The following is a 19,368-nucleotide window of genomic DNA, read 5'->3' as shown; positions in this document are numbered from 1 at the left end:
ATGATTTCATAAGGGACATCACAGTGTCATACAACATACTTACAGAAGATCCAGGAGAACCAACACAGCCTGGAAGGCCGGCATACCCAGCATCACCCTAAGGAAAGAGAAAGCAGAGTCAGAATGGCATAAATCTTGGTGTAAAATATTATAACTTCTTTAGTTAATAGGTTGCAGTCCTTGCTGGAAGATGTAGGGTAATTCTTGTATCGCCCATTCCTCATTGCCCTGTTGGTGGGAGTGGGTGGCTTGCTTCAGGGGAGAGTTAAGGATAGCAGACTTCCATCTCATATTTCAGCTGTTTATTGGGTGCTGTTGGGTAGGGAGTTCCAGGGTTTAGATTCAGCACCGATAAAAGAATGACAATACATTTCCAAGTCAGGGAGGAAGGGAAACTGAGGCAGTGATGTTCAGATGCACCTCCCAGCTTTGCACATCTTGAGGAGAGGTTATGCGTCTGTGGTGCTTTCAGAGTAGCCTAGATGAGTAACTATAGTGCACTTTGTAAATGGGGTGCCAAGCACGGAGGCTGTTTATTTCTGGATGATGTCAAGCTCCGTAAGAGCTGGAGCCACACTCATCCAGGCAAGTTGGCAGTATTCCACCACACCACAACTTGTGACTTGCAGATGACGGAAAAGCCTTGGGCTGTCAAGGAATAAGTCACTCACTGCAGTATATCTGGTTTAATCTTAACAACAATGAGCTAGTTTCATGGTCTTAACTAATGTCAACTTGTTATTTTCAAGCAGGTAAAATACTGGACTAATACAAAGTATTAGTTGACTAATACTTGACTAATACAAAGTAATGACCAGTAAAATACTTTCTAACTTCAAATTCTCAACCTGCAATGGTGGGATTGGAAGTTTAGTTCTGTGAATTGTCAATGATAGCCTCTTGATCTCTACAAAAGCAAACTAGAGCTCATGTTAGAATTCTAGAGATAGAACTGAGAATGCTGGAAACCTTCAGCAGATCAGGCAGCATCTGTGGAGAGAGAAAACAGAGCAACATCATCAGCCTGACATGTTAACTCTGTGTCGATCTCCACAAGAACTGCTTAACCTGCTGAGTAGTTCCTGCATTTTCAGTTTTCCATGTCTGGATTTCCACTCGATTAATATAACCAATACTACAAAACATTACGAGCTAAACTGTCCTAATAAAGGCCCAAAACATCCAGTTAGTCCATTAAGAACTCTGGGAGAGTCTTTTGTGAAGAGCCATAGGAAATTCCTAAGTTTCACTCGACCTCAATTTAGAATCTCTTGCCTAGCACAGAGCATCCGACTAGTCAGCTGAAGTCAGCTCTGGTCCTGGAGCCGGGCTCAGAATTCACCTTCTAACTCAGAGGGAGGAGTGCACCAATTTACCCAGCTCACTGTTTCATCCATGCATAGAGAATTTTGCAGAGAGACATAAATTGACAGGGTCGGAGGGTTTAATCAACGATGGCAACTTTAACCCAACCCATTCAATGGAAAACAGTGATCGCAATGGTCACTAATATTGGTTTGAATATAAAACCAGTTTTCCAATTGACCCCGTGTTTATTCCTCCCAGTGTTAGACTTGCTTCACTCTATGCCATACAATTGTCTTGGACCTAATCTCTCTGATGCAATTGGATAGAGTATGTCAGTTAACAGTGCAGCTGCACCAATCCGGCTGGATATGACTATCCCTGAACATTCCTGCCTCAAAAGTAAATGGCGTAACAGATTGCTATAAAACCAGCAATGGGAGGTGTCAGCTGCAGTGAAGGAAACTTTGCCTAATCCCAAGAGGCAAAGGGATGGTCGACGTTTCAGGTTGAGACCCTGCATCAGTCCTAATGGAGGGTCTTCACACAAAATGTCGACCATCCCTTTGCTTCCACAAGTGCTGCTCGACCTTTTGAGTTCTTCCAGCAGTTTACTCTCAGCTCCAGATTTCAGCATCTGCAGCCCCTTGTGTCTCCTTGCCTAATCCTGTTTGGATAAGGACTATTAACTGCTGTTCAAGATAGTGTCAAACATCAGGCATAGCTCTCTGTTAAAATGCCTAATGTGTCAGGAAAATAAAAGCATTAATTATCTCATAAAAGTGCTGCAGGAAATGTCAAATATGTAATATATATTCCCATAAAAAGGATAAATATTATACAACATTATAACATGTTTATATTAATGTCTTCTCTATTAATGACGTGTGACATAAGCTCCTTCAGAATGGATTTTAATTCACAGTGTCTACCTTAACTATTCAATCCCATTCAACACCATCTCTCTTACCTTCTCACCATCTATCCCATCTTTTCCAGGCAACCCCTTTGCTCCCTAAAACCATCAGACAGAAAGAACAGGACAGGGTTAGATCAAAGGAAAGCATACATGTGATTTTCTGTTTTGCCTTAGGGCAATCTTTGCACAAAAAGATTCAAAATTGTTCCTACCTTGGACCCTTTGTATCCTCTGTCACCCTGGAGAATAAAAGACACAGATTTAGCAAATGCACACTTGTGTGCTACTTTAACATCTTAACTCATCCCCTGAATTAGATTTCAACTGAACATGTGGAGCAGGAAGGTCTTCTCACCCACTGAGCTGAGGTAACACTGGATCTCACTCTCTTGTGTTACAGGATTTTCCCAATATAGTGGTAGAAGATTCTCTCCTGACGATACTGGATCTCTTCCTTTGCAATAGTTGGATCCTCCTGATGTGGTGATGGTGTTCTGCTGGTTATAACTGGATTCCCCTCCCTTGGTGTTACTGGATCCTATTGTGGTGTTAGTAGATTCCTGTCTCCTGGTGATATTGGATCCCTCGTCACTAATGATGGGAAACCTTGGCCCCTCTGCCAATATCACATCACCCACTCCCCTTATCCACTCCGGCACCTCTTTCTCACTTTAATGCATTTGCAAACCAATAAAACAGGCCCAAAAAAAATGATGTGAGGGGTGGGACATTGCCCAAAGGTCTATCCCTTCTTGCCTCTTCCTCTCTGCCACACTCCAACCCTCCCCAACTGTTCATGCCCTTCTGTCCTCTAATGATGGCTTTTCAGACACATCCATTGCTGATGGGAGTCTATAAAAGGGGAAGAGGAAGATTATGTATTAATTTCAGCTGAGGAGCCATTTATAATGTGTGCTTCACATTAGGCAAGAACCAGGCCTCTTTTACCCACCCACCTGCCTAATGCCTGGGGTCTAAGCCTCAGAATGCCATCAACAGGCAGTCATGGAGCTTATATCTAACCCCTCTATTCCAGTTTGGTCCAGTTTGGTCACCCACTACAGCTGAGCTAGCTTTGCTTACAATAGAGCAAAATGAGGGGACAAGCAAGCCTGAAGACCCCCAGGGACCTGTATTTGTGCAGGTGACCCTCAGCGCTAGGTAGGAACACTGGCTCACTGAGCACAGTAAGGGCCAAAGCCTTGGACACTGCTTGGCAAAGAGTTCTGTAGAATATAGAATCACATGACACCAAAAACCGCTCAATGTATCTCCACTGACGTGTTGAAGGAGCTGGCTTGCTCTATTTCATTTGGAAGTTTCTATTGCATTCATTCCTTTCACTCTTTCAGGTAGTGGAATCCAGGTAACTATAGCTCATTGCTTAAAAAAAATCTACTCATCATCTAGTTGATTCACTGGTTAACTGTCTTGAATCTGTGGTCCTTTGGGTTTTGATCTTCCTGTCAATAGGAACATCTTTTTCCGATTTACTGTGTGAAACTTCTTGATCATTTTAAGTGTCTTTGTTAAATTTCCCCTTAACCATCTTCACTCCAAAGAAAACAATATTGTATAATATATTGTGTACTCACTGTGTTTGTGTGTGTGTGTGTGTGTGTGTGTGTGTGCGCGCGCGTGCACACGCGCACATGTGTGTGTTTATATATATGTGCATGCACATATGTGTGTACACACGTGCATTCATGTTGATTCATGCTGATACAACCTAGATTAACTAATTTGTAGAAAAAATGTCTCACAATAACAACATTAAGAAAACCTAATCACTGGAACAACAATGAATGATAGAATTCAATGTAAATTTGGTGCTAAAATTCACTGGCAACCTTACCTTAATGCCACGCTCTCCTTTATCACCCTGTTGTGAAAAAAGAAAAGATTGTTAGTTCAGGGAGGATTCAGACATTGTGCTTTGAAGGTGAGATTAAATGGTGCTCATGGCTAAGTGCAGATAGATACCTTCATACCCGGGTGCCCAGCTGGTCCAATGTCACCACGATTGCCCTGAAATAAAGAAGAAAAGGTTGTCAGAGGTGGGATAATAAATTCAAACAGCACTGACCGGGGGGGGGGGGGGGGGGGGGGGGGGGGGGGGGGGGGTGGGGAGGGTTATGGCTATTGCACTGACTGGGTGCATTTCATGCTAGTTGGGATAGTTGATATCTCCTGGATGGGATGCTAAATATCAGTACTGACCTAGACTTGATAGGTAGACAGCAGAACATGCATCGTGGAGAAGTATCAGGACTCTACAGGATATGGTTAAGTATGAGTGTTGTACAGCTTATGTTGAAATCAGTCGGTACAGTATTGGTACATACTGAACTGGAAGATTAACTGCCAATTCTCCACAGGATATGTAAATTTCACCATTAAGGTTAGAAGTCAGGATGCCATGTAGTAGTTTTGTAAGGGTAATTGGATGTTAGTACTGTGCGGTTGAATAGTTATCTGGGAATGGCTAACAGCAATCTGTATGGGATGCTTAGAGATCTGCAGAGTTTAGCATGGATATATGTCAATGCTGCAAAAGAAAATGCTTAGACATAAGTAACAATGCGGTATGGTGGTTACAAATTAACACTGTAAAGGACAAATAGATGTTCGTTTGCGCAGGATGGTTGTATGTCAGTGATCTGTGGGGTGATTAGATATTACTGCAGAGACGATGTTAACAGTGCACATGGTGGTTACACATCAGTACTGTAGAGGATGGGTAGATCACAAAACCATTAGTTATCAGTGGTATGGAATAAAGATATCAGTACTGTATAGGATAGATATTATGGCACAGGATGGATAGATAACAGTATTGTATGGGGTGAGTAGATTTTCTCTATAGGGTGTCTATATATCAGAGGGTACAGCATAAGTAGATTCCAGTGTTTTGCATGGGTAGATATCAAACTGTATAGGTTGGGTAAATATCAGGCTATAAGATTGGTGGATCTTTTAATATCCAGGAGAATGGTTTGATATCATACTGTCCTAGGAAGTTCAATATGGCTGCTGTACAGAATGATTAGATATCAATAAGGAATAGTTTGTCAGCAGTATTATACAGAAATAAAAAGAGAAAATGCTGGTAATACTCAGCAGGTCAAGCAGCATCTGTGGAGAGAAAAAAACAGAGCTAATGTTTCAGGTCGAAGACTTTTCAGCAGAACTGGTCATTAACCTGAAATGTTAATTCTGTTTCTCTCTCCACAGATGCTGCCTCACCTAGTAAGTTTTTCCAAAATTATCTGTTTGAGTTCAGATTTCCAGCCACTGCAGAGTTTTTGCTTTTACTTGAGTGCTGTGCAGGCTGGTGGGGCATCATAAATGTAGAGGGTGGGGAGATATTGGCAATGCCCAGGAGGCTGGTAAGATTTGTTCAAGGTTGGAATAGAAAACCCTGAAGCTTCAGAGTAAGTAGCTGCAGCTGGCTGGAGTCAGGATGCTTCAGAGTAATGAAGCAACAGACAGTCTGCTGGAGGAACTCAGCAGGTCAAGCAGCATCTGTAGGAGGAAAGGCATTGTCGATGTTTTGGGTTAAGACCCTGCATCAGGACTGAGAGTAGAGAGGGGAGATAAAGAGGTGTAAAGACGTGAGTGGGAGTGGTGAGACAGAGGCTGGTAGGTGATTGGTGGACTGAGGATGAGTGAAGGATGATGGGCAGGTGGAGCCAGGTAGGTGATGGGGAGGGGTAGAGTTGGGAGACAAGAGGCAGGTGGATGGTGGATGGAGGCAGACAAAAAAGGAGAGAGGCAGATGGAGCCAGGTGGGGGAGGGAAGGGTGACAGCTAGGAATTAATGAATGGTTTAAGGGCCTAATAGATAATATAACTGCCTCATGTGAAGGGCAGCATTGAGAGAAGGCCATTCCATCCAGAAACTGCTGATGTAGCATTTACAGACATAGTTCAGGGGAAGCAAGAGGAATCAGTTTCTCTACTTACTGGAGGGCCAGGTGGTCCTACGGAGCCATGGGAACCCCGACGTCCCTCGGAACCCTTTTGGGAAACAAGAAAGAACTTTTAGCTTTTAGATGCAATGAGTGCGTTCTGTAATACCTATTGTACATTTTGAGCAGTTCAAGTACATTTACTGATCTCAATAATTGAGTTGCCACATAAATTTCTGTATAAGTTCATGGAAGGTAGGAAGGCCTTCGTTGCAGAAAGATTTGGTTGGAATTGGCTCTGATTTACAAAAACAATGGGATTTGAGAAATGTTCATGCCACTGAGGGTCTTTAGTTGCAGTCACTATTCTTTGTAGTGTTCTATTCAGCCTGAACCCAGATATGAAGTTAGAGTTACAAATGGCAGTCTGCAGTGAGCAGTTTTGTGAAGGATAACCACAAAACATGACCAACAACAAATGCTGATGATACGCTGCCATAATTATTACCATGCACTGAGTAAGTACAGTTAACAATAACTAGAGTCTCTTCAAGAGATAATTTTAAAATAAGTATGTGTAATCCATCCAGACTTGTGGTTATATTCTTTTTCCATATACTCAGTCCCTTTAATATTTCTACTTCTTACTTCAAATGAGATAATACACTTTCTAATTTCACTTGTCTCATCTGTTCTAGTGCAATCCCCATTACCAGACCCAGTGGCGAGTCCTTTCTCTTAGTATCTTTCATACCAGGTTTAAGGGGTCATGCATTTCTTGGAAGAAGCTCGGTTTCTCTTTCTATTTACCTCCCTTTTCCCCCTGCTCTGCCTCCATAGCTTTGGAGTGATGTATCCAACTCCCTATGGAAAGTTACTATTAATCCTGCTTCTCGTTACTACCGTTGGGAAGGAGGTACAGGAGCCTGAAGACCCACGATCAGTGATTCAGAAACAGCTTCTTCCCCACCACCATCAGACTTCTGAATGGTCCATGATCCCATGAACACTACCTCGTTATTCCCTTTTCTGTACTCTTTATTTATTTTGTAATTCATAGTAATTTTATGTCTTTGCACTGTACTGTGCTACAAAACAACAAATTTCAAGACATCTAAGTCAGTGATAATAGATCTGATCCTGATTCTGAACCTGAGGTGTTGGGTCCCCTCAGTGGGAAGGAGGGGTGGGAGCAGTAAAATTTATAGTGGATTCATGATGTTTTTTTAAAATTTTGAGGTAATTTAGTTAGAAAATTCATAAAAAAACGTAAGTAAAAATATTCTCGGCATACCTGTTGGCTGTCTCTCAGAATCCTGTGACATCATCAGGTTTATGATGGGAAGGGCCAAGTATAAACAATGGGGCTTTATTCAGAAAAACTAGAAACCAATGGAGCAGATATTGCAGTCCGTGATTCCTGCAGTCTGCCCAGTGTTTTCTGGGAAACATCTCCAAAAGCCTGGGAAACCTGGCACGATTCTCTTATCCATGCAAAAAGAATGGCCAGCCATCATATTACCAATAGTGTGACAATAATGTCACAAACAGCCACACATCCCTCTGCCCCACATGCAGATCACAAAATCTGCGACACTAACCGGATCTCCTGGATCACCAGGTTGTCCTTGTGGTCCCGTCAGTGCCTGTAAGACAGAAATAACATGTTTCCTCATGAATAGGTTCCTTTAAGGAAACAAGTTAGGAAATCAATTGTTGATATGCACAGAAGCACCTCTTGAAGGGAACCTACCTGACACTCAAAGGAGCAACACTGCAATTCAAAAGGGAAAAAAAAATGAAGAATAAGAAGCAGTCACACAGGTGCAAGCTAATAAATCCACTCAAATAAGTTCAAACCAAAGATTTTGTTATGCAACATACCACTGGTTCCACTTCATCATGCTGTAAGGGAGAAAGAGAAGAGATTAGAACTGTTTGCAAAATAAACTAAATATCTATTACAATGTGGTGGGGAAAACAGCCACAAATTGAACTTAAGAAAACCAGAAATTCAGCCTGATTAAATATGTATTGAATGTATTCTGCCCCCTGGAATCTAACACTTGATTGTCTTCCACTTGTGGCAGTAAAATCATGAAAACAGTGATCTCATCAGATCATTTTTTTCCTTTCTTTTTGAAGGATAAAGGACAAACATAGGAATGGTCAAACATAGATAGAGTAAACATTGAGTTTTCATGGCATTATGAATCAGAATGTGTGGGGAACGATGAAAATAAGGGAGAGTGGAGGTAGGAGACAGCATTCGAAACAGTGAAGGTAGGAGATACTCAACAATGGAGTGTTTAATGTTGGATATGGGAAAGACTGAATGGATGGTATCCTGCTACATTCACAATATATTCACAGAGGCTAGAAATGACTACTTGTAATAATAATGTGTGGATGCTCAACACTTTTGTAAAGCATTCCATTCTAATGCAGGTGGATACTGTGAACAGGCTAACACCTCTCACAATTATGGTCAGGCAAATGTGTTTAGAAAGCATTACCAATTCATCTGGTGCACCTTTCACCCTAAAGAAACAAGAGGATGTGTCCTGTGATTTTATCTTGATTACATATTTTCTACTTGACTCAAATTCTAATTCCTTTGTAATTCTTATCTGGAAGCAGATTGAAGCATTGAGAAAAACTGCCATCCAAATATTTCTCATAAAAACAGCACAATCTTCACATTCAATCATCTGATAATATCTGATGAAAAATATATTTGCCGTGGATACTCACAATGATTTTAAGAATATCATCAATTGTCTGTTCCACTACAGCATCTCTACTGGTTGCTGTGTAGTTACGGCGAAATCTGGCATCAGTAGCAATCAGGTTCAACCTTGGTTCCTGAAACAATATTAAATTTACAAAACTCAGACCGAAGTCCAGAGGGAAACATTAAAAGCGTACAACATTTTAACACCTTTAAGTCATTGGTTCCCATTTGTTCAAGTTTCATTACTCCTCAATGTAACATTGAATCCTTTTACTGTTTTGTCTATTTTTCACAGCAGGAATAACTTGAATACATGGCCCCAAGATCAGTCAAACGGCACTCGCTACCTCTGTTCATTGTAGGTTATCTGTCTGTGATGTTCACTCAGTTTTTCTCTTTCCACTGGCACAAACTGATCTGAGCATTTCCTACAGCTCTGACCTGTGTTTCACAGCTTTCGCCCTTGGATTCCTCTTTCTCTAGCTGCCCTCATTAATCAGTAAAGAAGAAGGCTTCAACTGCTAATCCCCACAGCAAACTCTGGCTTCACCCTATCAGAGATATTCCCTTTGTTCTATCCTTCTCGTCCCCCTCCCCCCCCCCATCCTACAAACTAAAACTACTTTGTTATCTCTCTTTCCCAGTTTTGACAAAAGAGCTTCTACCTTAGATGTTATCTGTTGCTCTTTCCATACTTGCTGCCTGACCTGTTAAGTGTTTCCAGGATTTTCTGCCTTTATTTCAAACACCAACCCTGGACTTGAATCTGACTGGTAGACAGATAAGACTGTCTCTTTGTCATCATCTGACTGCATACACCATGGTGTCATATAAACAGGCCTTCTCTGGCTTTGTTGGTTCAAAGACTTAAAGCATAATCTATTACAATAACTCATTCCTTTTATTATCTCCAAACTGTGAAACTCTTCACCCTCTCAATGCCTTTAACAACCTCCTACCTTCTGAACACTGAAAATCAATGTTGTCTAGTCAGAATGTCCCCATTGCCTCATTTTCTCTTTCACTTTTTTGAGCTTTTTGTTAAAATCTTACATTGTATATAGATTTGTGCAAGTCTATGGACTCAATAGAACAGCAGAGAATACAGTGATTAAAGACGTACCACGTGATGTGGAGTGATGGCAACAGAAAACAACTTTATGCCCTGATTCTTTGCATCGGACACGGCACTGTCCAATCCTCCACATGGCTCTCTGTAGCCTTCGATTGGATGTCCGTCCGTTACTACAATCATGTATTTGTTATCTCGGTGGTGAGAGCGACTGAAATGAGAGAGATGTTACAGTGTTTACATTATCTATTCACTTCCATCCTGGAGGAAAAATGCAACAGAGCCTGACTCATCAGAACTCATACTGGTCTGCAATCCTTTTATCTGTCAGTAGTTAATAAACAAAAGAAGATGCCTTCAACTTGATATAAAGCAGAGACATTAGCAGTATCTACTGGAAAGAAATTGGATTAGCTAATGATAGTCTATTGGATGAGGGGGGATGGGGGTGCAAGGGAGATGTTCCCACTATTATGGGGGATAACAAAGGATCAGGGTCACCTTCTACATGCATCCAGTTCTTCATGGTTGTCAGATAACTGGATTAATGCTTTGACAAAATGTTCCAGGATGCCCAGGTGCCATGCACACATGTTAATCAACTGGGAAAATGTAGGTTTCCCCTTTATTTGGTAATTGATCATTGGTAATTGGTTTATTATTGTCACATGTAATGAGATACAGTGAAAAGCTTTTTTTGCAGACATATTTTTCCAGACATAGGTACATTAAGATAGTATAAAGGGAAAACAATAACAGAATGTAGAATATAGTGCAACAGTTACAGAGAAAGTGCAGTGTAGGCAGACAATAAGTTGCAAGGACCATGATGAGATAGACTGGGAGATTAAGAGTTCATCTTTATCGCATAATAGGTCCATACAAAAGTCTTGAATGGACCTCTTATACAATAAAGATGAACTTTTATAATAAAGATAGAGAAAAAGAAGCTGTCCTTGAGCTTGGTGGTACACGTTGACAATCTTTTGCATCTTCTGCCCGATGGAAGGGGGGAGAGTAATAGGGGAGTAAAATGCTAGAAGTCATTGTTTTACAAACAGGAAAAAGTATATCTGTGGGCATGCTGATGTGACATTATTGGTCAGTAGCATCAGGAACTTAGAGGTAGCAAATGAAGAGCAAAGATAGAGCTGGCATCCATCTTTGTTATTCTTCACAGTTCAAAGGAATATACAATGGGCAAGGACTTACAATAATGTTTGTATTTTAGGGGATCAGCAGGAACCAATGACTTCAAGGATCCAATGTTGGGAGGCATGCCAAGGGAATTTGACAAAGTTACTATATGCTATTCCATCAAATCATAACATTTTGGTAACAACACATTTATTATTATCATAAGTTTGGGAGGTTTAGCTGCAAAGGAGCAATGCCAATTGAGAAAATTGATGGCAAAATTGGATCTGAGATTCAAAGTGTAAAAGTACTAGATTATAGTGAGTAAACTAAACCTGTTTTCATTTAAAGAAAATAAAATCAAGATTGCAGTATGATTCAGCTCTTTAAGAATCTAGAATATTTAAATGTAATTATATTAATGAACTTGAGGGCTGGGTGACAATCAGTCATATTTATCAATTTCTTTAATAGACTTTCAAGTAACTTCATGTTTGCTGTGCCAGTAAACTAATTAGAAGCTCTGTGGTAGAACATAGATTGGGAATTTTAAGGGTATAGATAGGTACATACTATGGATAGCCAAACATATGGAACAGATCAGGGCTGCACTGATACACTGAACAGCTTGCCTGATAGCCATCTGACTGATCAGCCCTTATCCATTGTAATTAAATATGCTGCAGGGAAGGTCCTATGTGTATATTAACATGCCTATCAGCACAACTGAGCAAAAGAAGGCGTGCATATATAAACCTCTGACACTGATTGGGTGATGAGAACCAGTGTGAATGGGATCCCAACACAAGTCATTATTCCGCAATGGCAATGACACAACTCTCTGGTACTACAGCATGAATGCAACACATCTCAAACTGAACAGTTCTGATTTAACCTCCCTGCTGGAATCTTTCACATGAAACCATTGTGCTGTAGTTGACTCCATGTAGAGCTTACACAGATGCTGTCACATGATACTTCCCATCTTACTTTATTGATAGTTCAATTCATAATGTTCTCTCACCCCAACAGAAGTTCTTCAGTTCCATTCCGTATGGCGCAGTCTGTGTGTGTGCCTTTGCCAATGTAGTGTACATTGTTGATGTTCCGGATCATGGCCGACTTTCCTTCCTGATTCATAAAACTAAGATGGTGGATCTTCTTTACCATGTCACTGTAATGAAGTGCGCCAGCATTCCATTCCAGTGTCTGGTCACAGCGGTAGTACCTGAAACAGACAAACTCCTTGGGTTATTCACATTACTTTTGACTGACACATTTCTCTTGACCCACTTATCTTCTCTTCCTATTTCAAGAAGCCTTGGGATTCACTTTGAGTTTGAGCAAAACCAGGAGGAGAAGGAAAAGCTTCATCCTGCTGCTGACTCATCAGCATCAATTTTGCTCTCTTGGACAAAGTCAGCCTTGCGTTCTCTGAGCAGCTGGGGTAATTGTGACTCAAAATGATGAAGTTTGAACTGCCTTAATGCAATGGTTTGCGTAGGAAAAGAGATGACGCTGTTATGAGATGTTACTAACAATATTCAGACAATCTCCAGTTCTGTTTAATTTCCTCAAGTAAACACAGAATTGAAGTGGCCTAACATTTATCTTAAGATGAGTGCCACGAAGGAAGTTTCATGCAAATGTTTTTAATTAGTGCAGCTTCCATAGAAGTAAGGCCATTGGTAAGTTAACATCGTCCACTGTGTTGATGAATCAGTGCAAATAATTCCAATGTGGTGTTGGTACTGGGAAGATGGTTAAGGACCTTTGTACATGTGTTTTCCAGAAAACATCACTGTGAGAAAATCCTACTCATAAAAAAACTCAGCTGTGCTAGAGCAAGGCACAGTTGGTTCCACCGCCCTGCTTGTTCTCTCCTCTCAACCTCCCCTACAAGGTTTCTGCCTCCACCTGTACCTCGGGAAGATTGTACCACAGCCTATCGTGTTTAATAAAAAAAAAGTCTAATACGTCTCACTTTCTTTTGTGTTTTATGTTAAGCTGATAAACTCATCGCTATTGCCCCAACCACAATACCTTTCAATCTACCTAAACCTTTCTCACTTTATTCGTCGTTATGCTCTCAGCCCTTTGCCTTCTTGGCTTCTATGGAAAAGTTTAAGGAAACATCAGGGGCATTCTGCCACTTAAACCCAATTTGTCACTTACTTTGATAACAGCCAATCTGGATCCTAATTCCTATCACCTGTCTTGGTTCAATACCTCTTCATTTCTCACGTTTGCTATCGGCCCACACCTTGTACAGCTTTTTGGGGAAAAATTTGGATTTCCACCTTTGCTTCCTGATCACTCCTGAAGGGCCTGGCTCTAATCTTGAGTTAAGCTGCCTCATTATGGACTGTAATCATCCTCACAGCTGATATCACGGTGGTGAATGTATATTGCTGATCTAATGATCTTTCATAAATGCACCTTCCATGGAGACCACTTCAATAGAAGCAGCATTTCAAGTGTGGAACACGATGGGGTAAAGCCTTCCCCACTGACTTCCCCACACATTTATTCATATGGCCAAAAGAACCACCCTCGGGTTTCCTGTATCAGTTCCAAAAGTCCTATCCCACATCCCACTTACATTCAGACTTACATCAGAATGTAAGTCACATTCCAGTCACAAGAGACAAGTCCATTCAAGCAATTCACCAGTTGGTGGATGAGTTATGATGAAAGACGAAGACCTTCACCATCTCTGTTCCTAATATCAGCAAATTGGATCAGTTAAATTGGCCTGTTACACTTCATCTAAGACTGTCACCATGCTGTTCTCAGATCTGTGCTGACTTCATAATGGGCAGCACAGTGGCACAGCTACTTAAGCCACTGCCTCACAGCCCCAGAGACATGAGTTCAATCCTGACCTCATATGCTGCCTGTGTGCAGTTTGCACATTCTCCTGGAGAGTGCATGGGTTTCCCCCAGGTGCTCCAGTTTCCTCCCACATTCCAAACTCATGCAGGCTGGTAGGCTAATAGGACGCTGTATATTGTCTCTGGTGTGCGTGTGAGTGGTAGAATCTAGGGAGAGCCTGATGGGAATGTGGGGAGAATAGGTCCCAGGGAAAATTGGTAGGGGAATGGGATTACCCTGTGAGCTGGCATGGAATGGCCTCTTTCTACGTTTTAGGAAATATGGAGGAACACCACAAGACCATTGCAGAGTCTATAAAACGTTGGTACATAGAAAGGAGAAAGCTCCATGTTCATATAACACTGTGGGTCCTCAACAAATTGGATAGCCCACCAGACCTTCCTGTGCACATTCCATGAGAAGAATAAACCAGAAGAAACAAAATTTCCTTTCTTATCACGAGATGATTCATGGTAAAACTGGTTCTCAGCCAAGCTTAAAACACTGTACAGCAAAAGTGTGGAATAGTACTTTAACAAATTACCAAAAGGACTTGATTTCAGAAGGTTTACTGCAGTTGAGGGAGAACCATTGGATCTGGTGTATTGGATTTTTGGAAGGCTTTCAATAACAGGAGGCTGATGAACAAGGCTGAAGTACACGGAATTGCGGGTAATATACTAGTTGTGAATTGGTTAATAGGTGGAAAACAAGGAGCAGGATTAAATGGGTTCTCCTCAGGTCGTCAGGCTCTGACCTGTGGAGGGATCGATGTTTGGGCCAAATACTCATGATCCATATCAACAATTTGTCTGAGTGGACCAAATGTAACATTTTTAAGTTTGCTGTTGGCACAAAGCTAAGTGGGAATATGAGAAATAATAAGAATCCAGAAAGGTTTCAAAGGAACATGGACAAGCTGAGTGAGTAGGCAATTACATGCCAGATGGAGTACAAGAGTAAAGACACCTTACTATAATTATATAGGGCAATGGTGAGGCCACACCTGAACTATTGTGTAAAATGTTGGACTTCTTACCAGAAGGAAGACATACTTGCTATAGAGGATTCACCAATCTGTTTCCTGCCATGACTGGTTTGTCATGAGAAGAGACTGAGTAGGATAGGCCTCCGTTCTCCAGCAGTAAGAAGTATGAGAGGTGACCTCATTAAGGTGTATCAAATACTCAGAGGGCTCGATAGGATGGATGCAGGATGTCTCTGCTGGCAGAGGAGTCTCAAGCCAGGACTCATGGTCCGGGTATTTAGGACTAACATGGTGAATCTTTGGAATTGCCCTCATGGTCCGGGTATTTAGGACTAACATGGTGAATCTTTGGAATTGCCCTCCGTGGAGAACTGAGAAGACACAGTCATTGACTGCTTCCAAAGCAGAGAACGATGGATTTCTGGATTTTCAAAGAATCAGGGAATATGGGAACATGACGGGAAAATGGGCTTGAGGTGGATATGATATCATTAGAGAGAATGCAGAAGAGATTCACCAGAGTGTTGCCTGGAATGGAGGGCTGTAGTTAGAAAGAGATTGGATGGGCTGGGTTTATTCTCATGGGAACATAGGAGGCTGAGAGGTGACCTTACAGAGGTTTATAGATGTATGAGGGACATAGAGAGGACTGATAATCAGAATCTTTTTCCCAGGTCAGGGAAGTCCAGCACCAGAGGGCACAGCTTTAAGGAGAGAGGGAAAATTTAAAGGAGATCTGAGGGGTGAGTTTTTTACATAGAGGGTAGTGACTACCTGGAATGAGTTGCCAGAGAAGGTGGTAAAATATATCTCGCAATGTTTCTAGGTATGGACTGTGGCTCATTCTAGTCTTTGAAAGAGTAGGCTGGGGGTTGAAGTCCTACCTCCGATTTAGGCATGAAATCTCAGCCACTACTCATACATGGTGTGGAGAGACTGATGCACAGGCAGAGGTTGCTGTGAACTTGAAGTCCTTCATGTGAAGGACTCCATGACACTATTTGGAGAGGCAAGGATAATGTCCCCAACTTTCTGAACAACATTTATTTCATCAGCAACATCCCTAAATTAGATAAAGTGGGGATTTGAACTTGTTTTTGTGGGATCCTTGGAGTGCAGAGATTGCTTTGCTCTCTATTACAATATATCTACACTACATAAGTGGCGGATTGGCTGTAAAGCAATTTTGCACATCCTTTATTCGTAAAAGGTGCATTTCTCAAATCATTGTACGTTGTGTTGTAGCTGCTTCTGTGGGGTATTTAACATGGATTCATGCACTTTTGACCAAATCAGGAGGAGTACAGCAAGGCATGAAGGCCTGAACATATATACACTGGGCAAGTTCAGGCCTGGGATGAGTTCATACCCAGAAGTTGTCATAGTAACTTTGGGCACGCAACTGGCGTGATGGTTGGCAGCAGGAAGCAGCCGCTATGCCTACTGAGAGACAAATGCGTTGCCACTTCACTTTCTAGAGATTTCAAGAGCATGTGGCAGAGTGGTTAGTGCTGCTGCCTGACAGCGCTAGAGACCTTGGTTCAATCCTGACTTCAGGTGTTGTCTGTGTGAAGTTCGCATGTTCTCTCTGTGACTGCGTGGGTTTCTTCCCACAACCCAAAGACGTGCAGGTTGATAGGTTAACTGGCCGCTGTAAATTGCTCCTAGCATAGGGAAGGGGCAAGAGAACTGGGTGAGGGGAATTGGAGGAGAAATGGGATTAATGCTGATGGATGCTTGGCAGGGACGTGATAGGCTGAAGGGCCTGTGTCTAGGATTCTATGACTCTCCCTCATCTGTATTGTGAGCTTGGTCTGCCATTTTAAGCAGGCCCAATCCCTTCAACTACTAGAGGTTTTCCTACCCTTCTTATTGTTGGGTCAATTTCCTACATTAGGGCTGGGGATTTTTAGTCTGTAAGGAGGCTAGAGAATCTTGAATTGATCTCAAAGCAGAAAGATTAAGGCGAGATTTAATAGAGATGCTGTAAATGAAGGGCATTAATGGAGTGAATGAGGAGAAATTTTCCACTGACCCCAGTGTTAGCAACCAGTAGGCACGGATTTAATTACAGACATAAGATGAGGGTTTGTTTCATCTTAGCAAGTTGCTAACTGGACTGCACTGCATGAAAAGTTGCTGAAAACCGATCTGACTAACCTTCAGAAAGGAATTGGACAAATAACAGAACAGGAAATACTTGTACAATGGGAAAAGAGAAGGGGACTGGAACTAATTGGAAAGCACTGGGACAGGCCCAAAAGGCTGAGGTGCCTCTCTCTGTGCAGTGTAATTCCACAGTCACTAGGGTGACTTTTTTTTCAAACATGCTTCATTAGCTGCACACCGCAGAGGGAGTCCTGAGGATGTGAAAGATGCTATGTAAGTCAACTTCTTTAGTGCTATTAAAGGACCTGTTCTTTTGACGACCAATAAAAATCCCACCAGTTTACCATGCCAACAACTTTCTGTCGAAATGGAAAGAGCTATGGAAGAACTAGCAAGGAATGTCACCCAATTGATCATCACTGAAGTTCAACATTCCATCATCACTGGCATTATCCTCTGCCTCTGCCTTCCTACACACCTCTGCTTCTCTTTCTTCCTTTAAGATCCCAGTAAAACCTATTCTTTGGTCAAACCTTTGGCGAGTATTTCCGACTATTTTGTAACATATTTTAATGCTTCTATATACAGTTCACATTTTGCCTGACAACATTCCCGAGAAGCACTCTTACGATGCCAAAGGCACTACATAAACACAAATTCCGCATGCACCGCGGACAAACTGATGTTTTCAGTGCCTTGATGATGTGATGTGGGACCCAGGCCGCATCCAGTCCTGCAGGTGCTAGCTGCAGAGATCTATGCAGCTTGAGGTATCAAATCATAAACCTTGCGAGCAGAGGTCCTCACTGAAATGGCCACTCTTCAGCCAAAAATACATCCACCAAATGAGAATGAAGCTGTTACTGCTGACACTTTCAACATTAGGAAGAAATGCAAAGGAGAGAGATCACAGACACATTTTTACAGATACTTTTGACAAAATGGAATATTTAGGGAAGAAGCTGGTTCCAGGCAGGGGAGCCACCCTCACCAGAACGTCAGCACCATCTTCAGGCACAAGAGAAACTACAAGTGAGCAAAACCTTCCAAGTGTTTCAGCTACTGATAGATAGAAGCAGAAAATGTAATAGAAAAGAATGTAGCGGTTACCAGTTCTGCAACTTGCTGATGAACTTTGTAGTGAACTCCTTCAAACGGTCTACAAGGTGTCCATAGGGCTGGACTCTTAAAGCAACACTCTCAGATGTGTCCAACACAAAGTATAGATCGACAGGGCAATCTGTGGAGACAACAGGATGATTAGAATCCCTGAAATTTCAACCATGTCAGCAATAGGTTTAAACCCATCAACTACTCAAAGTCACAGTGAAATTGCTTTGTCAGAAATTGCAAATGAAGTACTCATCTCTTGAGATACAAGGAACTATTGCCTCCTTTCTTTCTTACATATCTAATAAATCTGATAGTTTAACACAGGAGGGAAACACAGGAACGAACAAGTAATGCCGAGAGATATGGAAAAATAAAAGGGAATTACCAACCAAGGCACAAGGTTTCAATTACTGTCTTCACTCTTATTTAAGCACTTGGAACCCAGGCTACCTTATAAGTTGCACACTTTAATAGAGGTACAAAATAATATTTGACAAATGTTAACAGATAAGTTGCATTGATCTTAAATGACAAAGCAGTCCATAATTTCACAGAATTCCTCTACAAGAGGTTTGAAATTTCTCATGGACGCAGATTGTAAGCACTTACCTGGATGATATGGAGTGTTCGTTTCTGCCAGCAGAAAGTTCCATGTGCAGCAGAGTTCGAACAGGATGAATAATATCTTTAAAACCATGGCTCTCACTTCTGCAGTGGAGCTTGTGTGCTGAGCACACAGATTCTGAGGGAGAACTTTGACAGAGGAATAGGCAGGGAGAGGGAGGCAGAGGAGCAGTAGTCTTCGTCTCTGCTTCAGACAGAGACCAAGTATGAAGTAGGCTGGCCCTAAGCAGTCAGCCAGGAATCGGAACGGGCTAAAAGAATGTGGTCTCCATACAGCTGTGCTGAGAGCTATCCAGCTGCCAAATGCCTACTCTCAACAAAATAATCATAAATTACACATGACAGGTAACAGGATTATATTTTGCATACATATTTAATATTTGCATATCTGTAACTTCACTAAATGAATGTGAAAATTTTATATTTAAATTTCACCAATTCAATGTTGAAAACCCCCCTATTAGGTCCCCCACACCCGTTTTCATGGACCCACCCATCAAGTGCTGGCAGTGTTAGCCTGCAGCCTACTTCATGTGTATGTATGTGAATCTATACTTAAACGGGTTATTCTTCTGTGTCCCA

At 41.7% G+C, this 19,368-nt stretch overlaps 1 protein-coding gene across 1 annotated transcript in view; it reads right to left on the bottom strand.

Moving 5' to 3' along the window:
* The window catches only part of col6a1 (collagen, type VI, alpha 1), a 66,686-nt gene extending 47,713 nt beyond the window's left edge, over nt 1–18,973 (bottom strand). The window contains exons 1-14 of the mRNA XM_052023205.1: nt 18,772–18,973; nt 18,160–18,289; nt 12,103–12,306; nt 9,993–10,152; nt 8,890–9,000; nt 8,020–8,040; nt 7,889–7,909; nt 7,737–7,781; nt 6,191–6,244; nt 4,208–4,252; nt 4,080–4,106; nt 2,437–2,463; nt 2,276–2,320; nt 44–97 (exon numbers count right to left, since the gene is read on the bottom strand). Of these exons, the coding sequence (XP_051879165.1) occupies nt 44–97; nt 2,276–2,320; nt 2,437–2,463; nt 4,080–4,106; nt 4,208–4,252; nt 6,191–6,244; nt 7,737–7,781; nt 7,889–7,909; nt 8,020–8,040; nt 8,890–9,000; nt 9,993–10,152; nt 12,103–12,306; nt 18,160–18,289; nt 18,772–18,859 (1,032 nt within the window). The 5' untranslated portion in view covers nt 18,860–18,973. The remainder of the gene's footprint in view (nt 1–43; nt 98–2,275; nt 2,321–2,436; nt 2,464–4,079; nt 4,107–4,207; nt 4,253–6,190; nt 6,245–7,736; nt 7,782–7,888; nt 7,910–8,019; nt 8,041–8,889; nt 9,001–9,992; nt 10,153–12,102; nt 12,307–18,159; nt 18,290–18,771) is intronic.
* Nucleotides 18,974–19,368: the final 395 nt, after the last annotated feature.

Source organism: Pristis pectinata, chromosome 1, assembly GCF_009764475.1.
Source record: "Pristis pectinata isolate sPriPec2 chromosome 1, sPriPec2.1.pri, whole genome shotgun sequence".
Classification (NCBI taxonomy): Eukaryota; Metazoa; Chordata; class Chondrichthyes; order Rhinopristiformes; family Pristidae; genus Pristis; species Pristis pectinata.
The sequence above is the reverse complement of the archived record's forward strand: the minus strand, read 5'-3'. Positions and strand labels throughout refer to the sequence as shown.